At 40.8% G+C, this 16593-nt stretch overlaps 1 protein-coding gene across 5 annotated transcripts in view; it reads left to right on the forward strand.

Annotated features, from left to right (window-relative positions):
• Trpc3 (transient receptor potential cation channel subfamily C member 3) overlaps positions 1–16593 on the forward strand; it is a 65244-nt gene that overhangs the window by 42746 nt on the left and 5905 nt on the right. Inside the window, exons 8-10 of one of the 5 annotated variants that reach the window (XM_040754490.1) lie at positions 2350–2545; positions 4486–4695; positions 8102–8138. In XM_040754490.1, the coding sequence (XP_040610424.1) occupies positions 2350–2545; positions 4486–4695; positions 8102–8107 (412 nt within the window). In that variant the 3' untranslated portion in view covers positions 8108–8138. Of the gene's footprint in view, positions 1–2349; positions 2546–4485; positions 4696–6525; positions 6885–8054; positions 8139–16593 lie in introns of those variants that run through there. The other 4 variants (XM_040754488.1, XM_040754489.1, XM_040754486.1 and 1 more) reach the window with 4 other exon arrangements.

The following is a 16593-nucleotide window of genomic DNA, read 5'->3' on the forward strand; positions in this document are numbered from 1 at the left end:
AAGAGGAAGGGCAGGGTGGTGCCGTGACAGGCTTAATAAATGCAGAAGCAGAGGCTAAAGTGTGCAGCCTCCTGCCTCCACCTGCCGTAACTTCACACTCTAAAGTTTGGTGATGGGAAACTTCTCTATTGGAACAGAATTCTTTATTCTCAACCCTCTATCCCCAGGGACTAAAAACATTTCTAGAATGTACTAGATTGTCAAGCGATCATGGTTGAGTGATTAAATGAATTATAATATATATATATGCGTATATATATAATATATATAAATGGCAGGTCTATAGGCTTCATTTTTATTTAGAATCTGTAAAAATATTTTAAAGTACTGTTTTCATAAATGATTCTCTGGGCAGGGGGAGACAATTTTCCACCTGTGCTCCACAATGAATTTGACCTATGGAACTGTTCAAGGAGTCTTTATTCATTTCACAGATCTGAAGATCAGATGACAAAATGAGCTAAATGCCAGTGGATAAAAGTCATGGGAGGGGTGAAATTTGGAGCTCAGTCTGGCCAGGGCCTGCAAATACTTGTACTAGGAGGACTGGAATGCTCCCGTTCTGTTGTCTCCCTCCTCTCCCAACTGCGCAGTATTTTTATGGAGGAGGTAAAGCTGGCTTTCAGAATCCAGACCCCACGTGCAGCCAACCATGGGTCAAATGATTCTTTTAAGAAATTGTATCTGGCCGGGCGTTGGTGGCGCACGCCTTTAATCCCAGCACTCGGGAGGCAGAGGCAGGAGGATCTCTGTGAGTTCGAGACCAGCCTAGACTACCAAGCGAGTTCCAGGACAGCCTCCAAAGCCACAGAGAAACCCTGTCTCGAAAAACCAAAAAAAAAAAAAAAAAAAGAAAGAAATTGTATCTGTATTGAGTATGCACATTCTTTTCCTGCCATTATTCCCCAAACACTGTAGCATGACAATTATTTGCATAGCTTTGCATTATGTTTGTTATTGTAAGTGACCCAAGAGACGGTATAAATAACACCAGAAACACTGGTGACCTGAGAGTGTAGTACCATTTATTTGAATTCCAGGGCATATCCTCAGATACTGATACCTACGAGGGCCGCAGGAGCCAGTCCCCACAGATGACACGAGGCAACTATGGGGTTTTTTTTTGTTTGTTTGTTTGTTTTTTGTTTTGTTTTTTAGGGTAATTGTAGTGTGAATTTTAATTGGTTTTTTTTTTCATGTGGGCTGTAGGTTCTTGTGCCAAAAATTTAAATGGGGTGTTTACAGTGAAAAGCCTCACCTTCACACTCTGACCTCCAATCTATATGTTGTCTTTCATTCTTGGAAGCCATGATTTCTTTTGAACACTTTCAGAAATCTTTTCCCAAAAAGAAGAATGTATTTATGTAGCCCTCTCTTTTGTATTCAGATGACTAAGTAGTTCACACTTGCTACATTTTTTTCACTTGATATGTCTTTGTTACTGTTTATATAATAAATGTGTGACGGTTAATCTGCCTCATTATCATCAGTGGCTGCACAGCATTCCACCATCTGAATGCACCAAAGCTGTTTAGCATGTTCTCTGGGTATTGAGTTTGCTTTTATTCTTAAGGTGCAAATTACTTCATTGCAAGTCATAATGAGTTGTACATCCTTTTTTGAAGTGGAAATCTAGTTTTAAACTAACCCAGGAAATTTGATCTAAATTTCCAAACCATTTCCAAAATCAGACTCCTAACTTCCATCCTTCCCTAAGGAAAGCATGACATCACTTCATCTTTCTCCTGATGAGTGAAGCTGAGCATTGACACCTCCTCCAGCAAACCTCAGGAGATACTTGCTGTTGAGTACAGTAACAATATGAACATGGTGACATGTGCTTGGAATCCTACCACTTAGAAGCAGATGTAGGAGGATCAGTTCAAGGCCAGCCTGGGCCACATAATGAAATAATGTCTCAACATAATTGAAGAATAAAATATTATAATAATAATAATTCTACTCTTAAAATTTTTTATTGGAAACAATTATTTAGGAGCTAGAGAGATGACTCAGCAGTTAAGAGCTCTGGTTGCTCTTGCAGAAGACCTGGGTTCAAGTCCCAGCATCCATACAGCAGCTCACAGCTGTCATAACTCCCAACTCCAGAGTATTTATTGCCCTCTTCTGGCCTCCATGGGCACTGAATGTATGTGGTGCATAGATGTACGTGTAAACAAACACCAGTACACAGGAAGTAAATAGTAATATTTTTAAAAAGGGATTGTTAGGAGTTTATGATGATAGTATTTTACAATAATATTTTACATCTGTATAACATCAGATACTAACTTGTTTTTACTTCTTAACACTAGAAACTATTCATTACTTTGCTTAATTTTTCAACAGCGTGGAAGAAAGTTTCAAGACTTTATTTTGGTCCATATTTGGACTGTCTGAAGTGACTTCTGTTGTCCTCAAATATGATCACAAATTCATAGAGAATATTGGATATGTTCTTTATGGAATATACAATGTAACTATGGTGGTTGTTTTGCTCAACATGCTAATTGCGATGATTAATAGCTCATACCAAGAAATTGAGGTAAGTGTTTCCCACTCCCTGTGTCTCAAAAGCTTTAAGACTATTGGCTAGAAATACTGGTTATTGCTCCTAGGCCACCCAGCACTGCTCCTGGTGGAGGACTCGCAGTAGTTGACCATGTTCTTTAGGCAAAATGTTCAGTCCCTGGAAACTACTCTGCATTGGATTTTTGATCTGTTGGTTCCATAGCCTTCTTCATGGTTTTATACTTTCTTAGTGTCTTCCTCTTTTGAATTTAGTATCTTTGCTTAGCCATGTGTTAACTCTACCAAACGGCTATGCTTGTCTGGGTCTTTGAGGACAGGGTCTCACTATAGCTAGGCTCCAGGATCTCACTAGGTCACCAAGACCTCAAACTCATGGTGCCCTGCCTGCTTCATGTCCCCAGGTGCTGGGATTACAGGTGTGCAGCACCACACCTAGCTTCTAAGAACATTTCAGTAATGGATGTCCTTTATTTAGTGTCCTCAACACAGGATTACACACGGCATATTAGTTATTTTTCTTGTTGCTGTGGCCAATGCATGTTAAGGAAGGAAGAGTTTGGTTTGGGCTGACAGTTCGAGGGCACAGTTCATCGTGGTGGGGAAAAATCAAGAGCTTCAGGCCGCTGGTCACACTGTATTCTCAGCCAGGCCACGGAGGAAGATGACTACTGGTCCTTAGCTCATCTTCTCCATTTTATGCTGTCCTAAACCATAACTACCCGTATTTATGGTAGGCCATCCTACCTAAATTAACTCACTCTAAAAACTCTCACAAGAATGTCCCAGGGTTTATCTCTTAAGTGAGCCTAGATCCTGTCATAGTGCCAATCAGTATTACCCAGTACAGTAGATCCTACAGAAGCCACAGGTAGAGCACTGTAGATGTCTGTGTGTGTAGTAGCATCAGTGTAGGTTCTGGGGATTAAAGGAGCCCACTTCCTAAACCTGTGGCCCTTGTCCTTTGTCAATGAGGATGTTTGTGTCAATCGCCATGGGAAACATTGGGAACAGAAAAAGATGGAGACAAGGCCTCTTTAGGATTTATATGACATTTGGGGATATGTAGTACGAATACAAACTTCAAAATGCAATTGATCCAGTGAAGTGTGGTGGCATACGCCTGTTATCCAGAACTTAGGAGGAAGTGGCAGGGGTAGCCTAAGCTACAGTGTAAGCTCCAGGCCAGCCTGTGCTAACGTGAAATCTTCAATACAAAACAAATTAAGATAAATGAGACAAAAATCAACACATCTAAGTGCCATTTTCCCCTTTGCTTTTAGAGTAAGGCACTTGGCATCTACACCCACCTGGTATAGATGGGCCTGGGAGACCAGGGAGGGTGGCAGAGAATGAGAAACAATGATGAATGTGAAGAAACGGTTGGGATGACACAGGAAGACGGTGACTAATAGTTTTATCCTTCTTTGACCCTGAATTTTTTTCTTGCCTTTTGCTTTACCTTGGAATGAGGAACGGGAAGTGCTGGTTACATTCAGTAGGTACAGGCAGAGGCGTGTAGAAGAGAAAGCACTCAAATAGCATATATGTGAGTCTATATCATGTAGACACAGTAGGAATGATGTGCCTGCAAATGTAGTTAATTACTTAACTGTTTAAAACATAGTGTAGTTTCTGTAATACTATACATCAGGTCTAGAATGTGTAGTTTAAAATTTAGTAACTATGTGACTGGAGATGTGTCTTAGAAGAGCAAACACTGTTCTTGAAGAGGACCGGACTTTAGTTCCCAGGACCCACATCGAGCTTACAACTACGAAGATGTAACTATGGTCCCCTCTTCTAGCCACCACAGGTATATGTGTACACACACACACACACACACACACACACACACACACACACACACACACACACATACACATACACACTGAAGCAAAAAGAAAATCTCTAGACATCGTAACCACTTTAACAATGAGTCTTGTTTTGTGACAGGATGACAGTGATGTAGAATGGAAGTTTGCACGTTCAAAACTTTGGTTATCCTACTTTGATGATGGAAAAACATTACCTCCGCCCTTCAGTCTGGTCCCCAGTCCAAAATCGTTTGTTTATTTCATCATGCGGATCACTAACTTTTCCAAATGCAGGAGGAGAAGACTTCAGAAGGATCTGGAGTTGGGAATGGGTAACTCGAAGTCCAGGGTAGGTATTGAGAACATGCCAAGGCCCTAAACCAAATGTTTCATGTCTTTGTCTTTTGATGCTTGTTCATTAATTTCTGTTTTGAGCTTACAAGATTTTGAAGGTAGCTGTCTATTCCATGGTCTCTCATAGACTAATACTATCTGCAGCGTGCCTCGAATAGTCACTTAGTCTATGCCCTATTTGGGGTCAGCTTCTCATATAAAGTGCCGTAATATAAACAAGCAAATGAAAAGCTTGTTAAGCATAAAGCAGGGAAGTTATTGTCAAAAAATGCTTTGAGTCTGTGTCCCCATGCTCCAAAGTGGTCACTCTGAAGTTAAGCAACTCTAACTTCAGGTCTTCCGGTTGGCATATGCACAGTTCACTGATGCTACATTTAGAGAGACTGAGCAAAGTCGTCTTTCTTGTAGTGCCATGCCATAGACACGAGCTTGAGCATATTCCCAAACAGCAACAGCAATGAATGGCCTTTATAAAGAAGCGTAAAAGCCTTTGAGTTGACCCACTGAAGCCATTCGTTAACTAGGAAGGTAAGTTTCACGGCCACCCTTCATCACGAGGCACGTGGCTTCCATGTATAGAACTGGAGTAGGAGACACAACATTGCAGGTATATTTAAAATAACAGGGAAGGAAGCAGATGGGAACAAATGTGTGAGATTCAAACGCTGTTTCTGTCTAAAATTGTGAAAAATGGAGCCTGGCATGGCGCTGCAAGCCTGTAATCCCCACACTGGGTAGACTGGGGCAGGAGGATACAAAGTTTGAAACCAGGTTGCGTTACATTGTAATTTCGAGACCATCTAGGACTAGAGTGAGATTCTGTCTCAAAAAAACCAATTATGAAAATGGTCTCCAGCTGTAATACTATAAGACACCTAGGGAAACAAAACACCGGCCTTGAGCAAAGTTAGAGGCTTTTTCTCTGTTGAAGCTGGCGGAAAGACCACATTGATGCAGTTTAATTCCTTCTTCTTTAAGGTAGATCTATGTTTCCAAGAATTTTACTCCGACAGAAAGTGACCTTGTACTAGGAGTGTGTTCAGTGGCACACTGCCTCCTAGCATGCATAAGGCCCGTGGTTTAACCCCAGCACTAAAAAATAAGTTTAAAAGGAAGTGACTACTTAATGCATTTTGTGTGACCAGGATGTGATCTCTCACTGGTATTAGACTTTGCATCAGTGACCGGTTGTCCATGCCTTGTTCAGATATAACATCGCACAACACGGTGCGAAGCCGCAGCGTGTAAGGAGGGGGAAGAAGCTGGGTTAGACCTGGGTCTGAGCTTTGGCTCTTAAGACTCATCAGCAAATCACACAGATAAATTGCCTCACCTAAAAGAGGAAAGCCTCGGGGCTTCTGTGAGGATGAAATGGGATGTCCTCCACTCCAGCTCATCAAGCATCGGTGTCCATCCTTGTCAGATTCCACACTGCATTGCTGTGTGTTTAGACCTCGTGCAATAGTGGGAAGTGGGTATCATTGTCCCAATTCTATAGTACCTGAAGCCATTGAGTAACTCACCCCTCGCCAGGTTACCTGGCTCATAGTCAGTGTAGAGCAGACGTAGAGTCGAGGCTTTCTGGCGATCCACGCTCAGCCCGTTTCAGTCACTGGAGAGTAGTCGACTTGTGATGATCTGGGCGACTCTGCCTACTGTTAGGATTGACAGTGTTTTGAGAAATGTTTTGTCCCTTTAGGGAAGTTCGGCTACTTAAGTATATATTGTTACAAAAAAAATTTTTTTAAAGCATCTCAAGCGTGGGGCTTACTTACAATGCTTTGTGCTTCAGAGGACACCCTTGAAGTTTTCTTTCTGTGCGCAGCAGAGTTCACGGACTTTGGACCTGAAACGGTCGCAACGCAGATGGTGAGCAGAGCACTTAGACCTCCCTCAAGGCACACAAGGAATGCTGGTCATAGGGTGCCCATCCCTGCCGCGCTGCAGCGCCAACGCGAGGAAGGAGCTTTTGTTCCTCAGCTAGGAAAGCTTACCTTGGCATTCTTTTCATTTCATAGCCTCCTAATTTGCTAAAGTTGGCCTTGAACTTGTGATCCTCCTGCCTCACTCTCCCCAGCATCTGGGGTTCCAGGCATGTGCCATTACACCCAGCTAAAGTTTTTCAATCTTACTCGTGAGCATAGATTTCCCTCATTAGATGACTTAAATAAAAGTTGAAGAAATGCCAGTGCTTTTTGTTGTTCTGTTTTAGAAGAACTTTAAGAAACGGTTCCCTGCTGGGTCAGCTAAGCTCAGTCAGCAGGCAGATACTGACCTCCAGCGGCAGAGGGGAAAGTAGCATCGTCAAGTGCGGGTCCTAGCAAAACAGTGTACAAGAGGCCTGTCCGGCCCTGTCACCTCTGCCCTGACCTGCCACGCCTTCTCGAACTGTCACACTGGTGCTCAGGAGGTAGAGAGAATATAATAGGGTGGGGGGGCCTTTGGAATCACTTCCTATACATGGCAGCTTGCCCTTGAATGATGATAGGACGTCCCTGCTCGCGCCTGTGGGAAGGATGGACAGGGTGAGGCTCGCTGCTAGCATTCTGTTTCTGCCTACTCAAAACTTGAGATGAGACAGACAGACAGACAGACAGAGACAGAGATACACATTCAGAGAGAGGATATATGATGATAGATAGATTATATAGATGATAGAGAAATAGATACATGATAGATGGATGATAAAGTAGATAGACAGATAGATGATAGATGGAAGATGACAGAGAGATAGGTGATAAATGGAAGATGATAGACAGACAGACAGATAGATAGATGATAGACAGATAGATGAGAGATTAATGATAGATGACAGACAGATAGATGAGACAGAGAATAAAGTCCCATTCTTGAGCCTAATTCTTTCCAAAGGTCTAATCCTTGCTCAGAGTAAGGCAAGATGCTTAGGAAGAGATATTATTTAAGGTGGTATCACGGGGCTTCAAAATACTTGTAAGACTACCCACGCCCATGGTAGGCTTTTGTTAACTTAGGAGAGGAACTTGGGCTCAGCAACCAATCAAGTCACTTCAGAGGCGTTGGGGTTCTTCATGGTTAATAAAGCATGTCCCCAGGAAAACTCATGCTAGGTAAGGGCCAACTTCTAAAATACATTCTTAATAAACAGCTCTGCTACACTGTGTCTTGCCAGTGCTTTGATGAAGGTGAATGAACATGTCCTTCACATGGATAGTTGCCTTTGGAAATATTTAACCACCCCTCATAAAAGTCAGCCCACACAAAATGTTCCTCAGAAGTGCTGACTCCAGAAATGCCATCCAAGAGAATCAGACTATATTTCTTATTCCAAGTGAATGTATTCTAATTTACTAGGTTAATTGTATTTTTTCCTAGTTAAACCTCTTCACTCAGTCTAACTCGAGAGTTTTTGAATCACACAGTTTTAACAGCATTCTCAATCAGCCAACACGCTATCAGGTAAGCACTCCTTAGCCATTCTCTGATGTGTGTGAGTCCTTGTGTGTCACTCTGTATGTGTGGAGTAGTGTGTTCTTCATATGCACTGTAAAACCGTATGGAACAAAGGGAGTAAAGAGGCTTCTGTTGTTTCTTTAGCTCTTATTTCCTTTTATTTATTTATTTATTTATTTATTTATTTATTTTTAGTTTTACGAGACAGGGTTTCTCTGTATTGGAGGCTGTCGGTCGAGCCCGGCCTCGAACTCACAGAGATCCGCCTGCCTCTGCCTCCCGAGTGCTGGGATTAAAGGCGTGTGCCACCGCCTGGCTAGCTCTTATTTTCTTAAGATCAAAATTCTTTATTTCTTATTTTCTTAAGATTGAAGTTTGAACCAAGGGCCTTTTTTATTTATTTTATTTTATTTTATTTTATTTTATTTTGAGATAGAGTCTCGCTAAGGTTCCTGGCTTTACTTCCAAATCAGTTACCCAGGCAGGACATGGATTTTCAGTTCTCCTTCCTCTGCCTCTGCAGAAGCTGGAATACAGTCCTGAACCACCAAGCTCAGCAAGAAAGATTGCCTTTACAGTGTTGACAATGATGTGTTTCTATAGATTTTAAAAGTTAGAATTACATATATATATGGGTGTATATGTGTATGTCTATGCATCACATGAATACTTAGTGCCCATGGAGACCAGAAGAGGGTTTTGGATTCCCTGGAACTAGAGTTACAGATGGTTGTAAACTACCATGTGGATGCTGGGAATCAAACCTTGGTCCTCTGCAAGAGCAATAAGTCCTCCTAACCACTCAGCCATTGCTATAATTTCCAAAAAACAAATATTTGCATAGACTCTGCTCTGGAGGAAGGAGTGGAGAATATAGTATATTAGAATGAGTGATATTGTCAGTATGAAATCTGGTATGCTTCCCTGGGTTTTATTTACATGAGATCTATTGTTTTATCAGTACAACTTTAAAATGCCTTTTGAATGATGATGTTACATGCGGATTTGAACACTGTTATCTAGCACAGAAGAGATTATAGTTCTTTGTTTCATCCGACTAGTCATTTTGACCCTCAAATCTTCTAGATTCTAGTATATCTAAGGTGTAGAGAGGATCAAAACATTTATAGTGTCTGTAGTGTTGATTAATGAGTATAATCCACCTTTGTGTAATTTCCTTAGAAGAGAAAAACTTGACAAACTCGATTGACATATTACTTGTTGAAATCTTTCTTTGAGGACATTATAGTCTACTAGATGGTGGTATTTAATTTATTTCATTTCCCCATCTTCTACGGATAGAAATAAAGCCAAGATTTTTATTTCAGCCTAGCAGAAATAGCCAAGTGCTTTTACTGTGTGTTTGTCCTGGATGAACTTGGCCATGTCATGTTTAATGATCTACGTGCCTTTCCTGATGACTTTCTGTTACCAATTAAGAGAATTTCTTAATGGTTGAACTGTCAACCTTTACTAGTGATATGAGCTAAGAAAGTTTTTTATCAGTAAGTGAATGCCTTTAATTGTTTTATCTGTTATTTTCCTGTCCTGGACTTTTTAATTTTTGCAGTCAACTTTAAAAGGCTTTAATGGTTTTGGGATTTAATGTAGTATTTTTAAAAGACCTACTATATAAATGGCCTTTAAACTTATATGCATTTGGTCTTTCACTTTTCATAAAAAAATAGTCAATCCATGTAGAATATTCTTGAATATAATGATGTGTGAAGGTCTAGATTTATTTTTTCCAGATGATTAGGTTCATCTGTGTTCATTATGCTGAATATTATTTTGTTTTCTATTGAATTCTATTGAATTGACTTATTCCTAGGAGGGGTTTTTTTTGTATTATGTTCCATTGATCTGTCTGTAAATGCTATATGACCATACATAGTTTAAAACAAAGTCAAACAAAAAAATATACAAATTGATATCCTTTATTTCAGGACTTTTATTTTACAAAATTACCTAGCTATTCATTTTTTCTTTGGAGTTTTAGTTAGCCTGTCTAGTTCACAAAATCTCAAAGTCTCTGGCTGGTGTTTTATGAATATTGGGTTAATGTTTCAAGACTTGACTCTTTCTGATGTCCCTTTTTTCCTTTTTGGATTTTTCTAAAATAATTTATTTATATTTTTGTTGCTTGGTTGGTTGGCTGAATGGTTGGTTGGGTGATGGATTTTTCTGATGTTTATTTGGTTTTGTTTTTCTGAGATATAATCTCCTGTAGCCCAGGTTATCTTCAAACTCAGTAAGTAGAAGTTGGCCTTGAACTCCTGATCCTACTGCCTCTGCCCAACAAATCTGATATTTACAGGTGTGTGCAATCATGCCCAGATTTGTACAGGTTCTTGGGTCTTGTGTCATTATATTTATTATATTCAGTTTGTCAAGAAGTCTCCCAGAACTATCAAATAGCAACTACTGAGGGGCTGAAAGAAGACAAAATTTATGTTTTTTAATGTTCAAAAAGTTCAGGTTACCCAGCTCTTCTGGAATGTGACTGAGGATGTCTGAGACACAGGCCTTCTTTATCTATTGCTGTTGCTGTGACAAAGGACATGTACCCTGAGCCTAACTTTGAGCACAGCAAATTTTGAAGGGGAAAGTTTTATGCCTCTATACATAATTTTCCATGAGATAGAAAGCTTGTTTATTTTCCATTGGTGAGGATTTGTTGATGAGAGGCCTCGTTCAGACTGCTTCTAGAGACACTTGAACTCCAGATGAATTTTTTTCCAGATGAATTTTTAAAACAACCTATTTTCCCTTTAGGCAGTAAGTGTAAAATTCCATAGACTTTTTCTAAGCATAGTTTCAGGAAACATGTAAATATCTTGCAGCCTGTTACATTAGAAAGTGTGAACATTTAAATTTCAACCTTCATTAAATAATACCAATAGAACCTAACTATCTGATCAGGAACTATGGGTTTACATGCATTTGATTGTGTAACAATGGTTTACATGCTGAGTTTTGTGAACTCTTATGAAGCTGGAAAAACAGAAGCTCATGGGTACTTTAGAATCATTCATCTGGTAAAGACTTTTATTCAAATTCAGAGATTTTTTTATCCAAGACATCTGCCTCACCTCAATTCTTATTTGTGTATATGTCACATGTTCACGAAGGTATGAGTGTGTGCAGGTGTATTGTGAATGTGGAGACCAAACTTCAGTGCCAGGTGTCTTCCTCAGTCACTTTCTACCTTATCTCTCAAAGAGCCAAAAGCTCGGTCTTGGCTAGATGGCCAGCCAGTGAGCTGTAGGGACCCATCAGTCTTTCCCTCCCCTGTCAATGGTTGTATGAGGGTGCTGTAAACCTAAACTCAGGTCCTCATTTTTTAAGAGAAGGTCTCTCTATGTAGCCTTGATCATCCTGGGACTCACTCTGTAGACCAAATCTGCCTGCCTCTGCCTCCTGAGTGATGGGATCAAAGGCTAGGACTTCATTATTATACAGCTAGTGCATTACCAGCTGAGTAATTCCCCCACCTTTATTTTTAAGCGGTTTTAGGTCAGGCATGAAAGCAAGTGTTCATCTGTAACTGCAATATTTATGAGGCTAAGAAAGGAGCATAATGGATTTGATGTCAGCCTGGACTACATAACCAAGACCTTGTCTCAAAAACCAATTTGGCAGAAGTTTTCTAAGGAAAATCATTTTACAGAAGACCATTTTATTTTTTAATAATTTTATTTAAATTAAAAACAATCTTATTTTACATGCCAATTCCAGTTCTCTCTCCCTCCTGTCCTCCCATTCCCCCCACCATCTCCCCATCCCATCTTCCATCCACTCCTCAGGGAGAGTGAGGCCTCCCATGGGGGATCATCAAAGTCTGTCACATCATTTGAGGCAGGACCTAGCACCCCCACCCCCCATGTATCTAGGCTGACAGAATATCCCTCCATAGGAAATGGACTCCCAAAGCCTATTCGTGCACTAGGGATAAATACTGGTTCCACTGCCAGAGGCCCCATAGACTGACACCCAACTGACACCCACGTTCAGAGAACCTGGTTTGGCAGAAGACCATTTGTTTGTTTGTTTGTTTGTTTGTTTGTTTGTTTGTTTTTACGAGACAGGGTTTCTCTGTATTGTTTTGGAGGCTATCGGTCCAGCCCGGCCTCGAACTCACAGAGATCCGCCTGCCTCTGCCTCCCGAGTGCTGGGATTAAAGGCGTGCGCCACCACCACCCGGCGGCAGAAGACCATTTTAAATCCAGAGTTATTTTCACTTTCTTTGGCAACTGAAGTGCTTACAGCACCAAGGAAAGTGCTTATTTACTTGTTGTGACCATATCTATGCCACTACTCCTTGCTTTAACAAATATTAATGTTTTGACATATTCTTCTGGCCCCGTTCACTCATCAATGCAACTAAAACACCCCTGCTCTGCTAATTCGTCTCCTTCCCTACATGGAGACCTTCGCCTTCTTCTTAGGTCTTGTGTGTGCTTTTCTCATGCCTACTTTTGTATATTTACCACTTACACAAATATATCCATAGCACTATACACTAGCTTTGTTGGGGTTGTTTGTTTGCTTGAATTGGTTTGTAAAGATTTATTATTATTTTTAATTATGTAGGGGGTGGTATGTGCATATTGAGTATAGTGCCTGTGGAAACTAGAAAAAGTCATCAGATCCCCTGGAGCCAAAGTTACAGGTGGCTGTGAGTTGCCCAGCATGGGTATAAGGAATCGAACTTGGTTCCCCTGGAAGAGCAGTACACACTCTCAACTGTTGAACTGTCTCTCCAGGCCATTACTTGTGTATTTCCTAAGTATGTAAATAATATAATAAAAATTGTTACAGATACTACTTTTGCTGCCAAGAGTTCTCCATATTGATACATGAATATCTCATTCTTAATTGTTGTATAAAATGCCACTGTGTTAACCAACCATTTTGTTCATTTTTTCAAAGAATATTTAGTTCATTTTCTATTTTTGACTATTATAAATAGTGCTTTAATGACTATCTGAGGATATGTCTTTTTTCACATTACTAGAGTTTTTTCTAATTACATTCTTGGTGGTTGTAGTTCTATTTTGAGCAGTAGATACACATAAGGATTTCTTAGCTTCCTCACAAGCACTTCATCTCAGAATTAAAAAAAAAAAGAAGAAAGAAAAGGAATGTCAACTACAAAACAAATGGCTTATATCCTCCAAAAATGAAAGACCAAAGAGAGCCAGGCATGATGGTGCATGACTATAACCTTCACACAGGAGGCTAAGGCAAGAAAATTGCCATGAGGGTCTAGTGGGATGGCCCATTAGTACATAGTACTTTTTGTTTTGTTTTGTTTTTTTGTTTGTTTGTTTGTTTTTCGAGACAGGGTTTCTCTGTGGCTTTGGAGGCTGTCCTGGAACTAGCTCTTGTAGACCAGGCTGGCCTCAAACTCACAGAGATCCACCTGCCTCTGCCTCCCAAGTGCTGGGATTAAAGGCATGCGCCATCAACGCCCGGCCCATAGTACTCTTGAGTTGAGTTCACATCCCAACACCCATGGAAGGTGGCTCATAACAACCTATAATTCCAGATGCAGGGATTCTGAGTTCCTTTTCTAGCTACTCACATGCAAATAGCTCCCCCCCAACACACACACAGAAACACATGGACATATATATAGTTAAAAATAAAAGGTTTTTTTTTTATTAAGAAGATTTCATGAATGTGAGAAGAACCCAGGCTACAGAGTGACGCTGTGTTGGGGTCAACACTGGGTTGGAGAAACGGCTCACTAGGTAAATCCCTTGTCACACAATCATGAAAACGTGAGCTGGGATCCCCAAAACTCATATAAAACGGAACACAATCATGCTTGCATATGTGTAATCCCAGTACTCCTCCAGTGAGATGGGCGGGGGAGAGGAGAGCCCCTAGAAGCTCAGGCCAGCTGCCCTGGTGTGTGCACTGGCAAACAAAAACCCTTCACACAGGGTAGAAGACAAGGACCACGCTCCGGCTGCCACACGCATGCTGGCACCTGTGCATGCCGCCCCCTTCATACAGACATGCATACATATAAGAGAAATATTTCACTTACCATAATGATCTCCAGGTCTGTTCTTTTTTCCTAAAAGTACTATGATTTCATTCTTCTTTAGAACAGAACAAACTCCCATCTGTGTATTTTCCTTATCCATCCATCTGTTGATGGACAGGTTTCATTCCCTGTCGATAGTGAAGAGTGCAGCAATAAAATAGAATGTGTGGGAATCTCTCTGCTGTGTTGAGTTAGGCCCCTTACATAAGCACATACCCAAGAGAAGTAGAGCTCGATCATATGGTAGTTTCTCGAGGACCTTCCACCCTGATTCCCATAGTGAGATAGGATGATTGTCAGACAGTCAGAGCACAGGTTAGCTCATCCTTGTTCCTGCCTGTGTCTTGATCGCCTGGGGCAAGCCTGAAGTCCCTGGGATGGCACAGTTAGTAGCGATCGGGTCATTCAGCTCCTTTCCTCAGAGACAAAAAGTTTCAGAGGAAGCACTCCCTCTCTTTCACACGGAATAGTTAGAGAATAAAGGAGTTAAAGGAACCGGGAGCCCTTGTTTCCCAAGCCTTTTCCTTGTGGGTCTGTAGAGAGTAGGAGGTAAATTCCATATTGGTCCGAATCACTGCCCCAAAGGGACCCTGATGCTGGTGAAAACTTGTAAGGTAACTGGCATTCTCTCTAACCAGTTTGGAACTTATTATTAATCCAGGGACAATAGGGGAACTATCTGATTTGACTTAAGATTACGTCTCATGGATATCTTTTAGAGCAGTGGTTCTCAATCTTCCCAGCACTGCAACCCTGTAATACTGTTCCTCATGCTGTGGTGACCCCCAACCATAAAATTATTTTGTTTCTACTTCATAACTTTAATGAATGATAATGTGAATATCTGGTATGCAACCTACAGGTTGAGAATCATTGTTCTAGAGCATCAAGAATGTTTCCCTAAAAGTTTTAATTCATACATTTATGCCTTCAATCCACTTGCTTCATTTGTAAATACTGTGTGAGGCAAGGATCAATTTCTTGGCTTTCTGTAGGATAGTCCACGATTCAACACTACTTGTTAATGGTGTCCTTCCCATCTCTTTAAAACTAGTTACTGTTTAATTTATTATCATCATTAATCATCATTTTATTTTACGTGTATGGGTGCTTTTTCTGCATTTATGTCTGTGCACCATATATATATATATATATATATATATATATATATGCCTGATGCCTATAGAGTTCAGAAAAAGGTATCAAGTGCCCTAGAACTGGTGTTACAGACAGTTGTGAGCCATCACGTGGGTGCTGGGAATTGCACTTGGGTCCTCTGCAAGAGCAGCAGTACTCTTGGTGATCGAACCATCTCTCCACATTTATTCATTTATTTGTTTATTTAGAGAGTGAATGCATGTATGCTACAGTATAAAAGTAGCTCTCAGTAAATGGTAAATGAATCAGTGAGCTTAAGATCTGTCTTTTCTGGTTTGGTTTCCTTTGAATGGAGAGCCAGGTGGAAACAAGACTTTCTCAGAGGCCCTGATGAAGGGACAATGGGAACACTAGCTCTGAGTCTTTGCCTGGCCCACAGTTGGCAAGGCTGCAGCTTGGACTAGGGCCGGGGTCTTGAAGGAGTTAAGGTTTCAGCTCCTGGAACCCCAACTTTTCCCTCTGAAGGCCTGTGCTCATCAGTTTTGAGGCAGCTGTATCTGAGGTATCCAGGGTTCTCTTTGAAAACATTGTTTGACTTAGTTTTCTGCTGACCTTGGCCGGTTCTCCTCTTTAAAATAGTATATAAGATGATAATAAAGTTGCTTTACATTAACTCTCAGATCATACAAGGCATCCTGGTCCCAGATCTGCTTTCTGTGTTTTCTCATCCCCAGTCCTCCACCTTGCAGTTGGAGAGGCTGATTCCTGCAGGTTTGGGTTGCAATATGACTGGGGACACAGGCTTTTCAATACCATGGGATCTCTGTTGTCACATTGCTGTCATTTTTCAGATTGCCCTAAATCCGCACCCCCTTTTATTTACCTTAGTATCTCACAGATCACTGCCTTAAAATGTGTTTTTTCCATTCTCACGATTCTTCCACACTTTCCTGAATTATCTTTTAAATGTGATATTTATGTGTATGCACAAGAATATGTACAGCACATACTGAATTATTAAGCAACTTACGAATGCACAAGGCCACGCCCACCTGAGTGACAGCAGTATTGGCTTGTTGCCTCTAATTGTCACTCCCGTTGTCTTACATCTCTGCCAACATCTAAGAGGTAATTGTTCTCCTGAAGTTTGGGCTCCTAACCCGCTTGGTTTTCTTTTCAGATGTAGGTTTATCGCATGTAGGAGTATTCCAGGAATACATATAGCCTAGATTTACTGGGCTCTGAATTCCACAAGATAGCTTTTTACTTTGTTACATTCTTCCAACTGGACAGTTTCATTCATCA

Source organism: Mesocricetus auratus, unplaced genomic scaffold, assembly GCF_017639785.1.
Source record: "Mesocricetus auratus isolate SY011 unplaced genomic scaffold, BCM_Maur_2.0 Super-Scaffold_100011, whole genome shotgun sequence".
NCBI classification, from domain to species: Eukaryota; Metazoa; Chordata; class Mammalia; order Rodentia; family Cricetidae; genus Mesocricetus; species Mesocricetus auratus.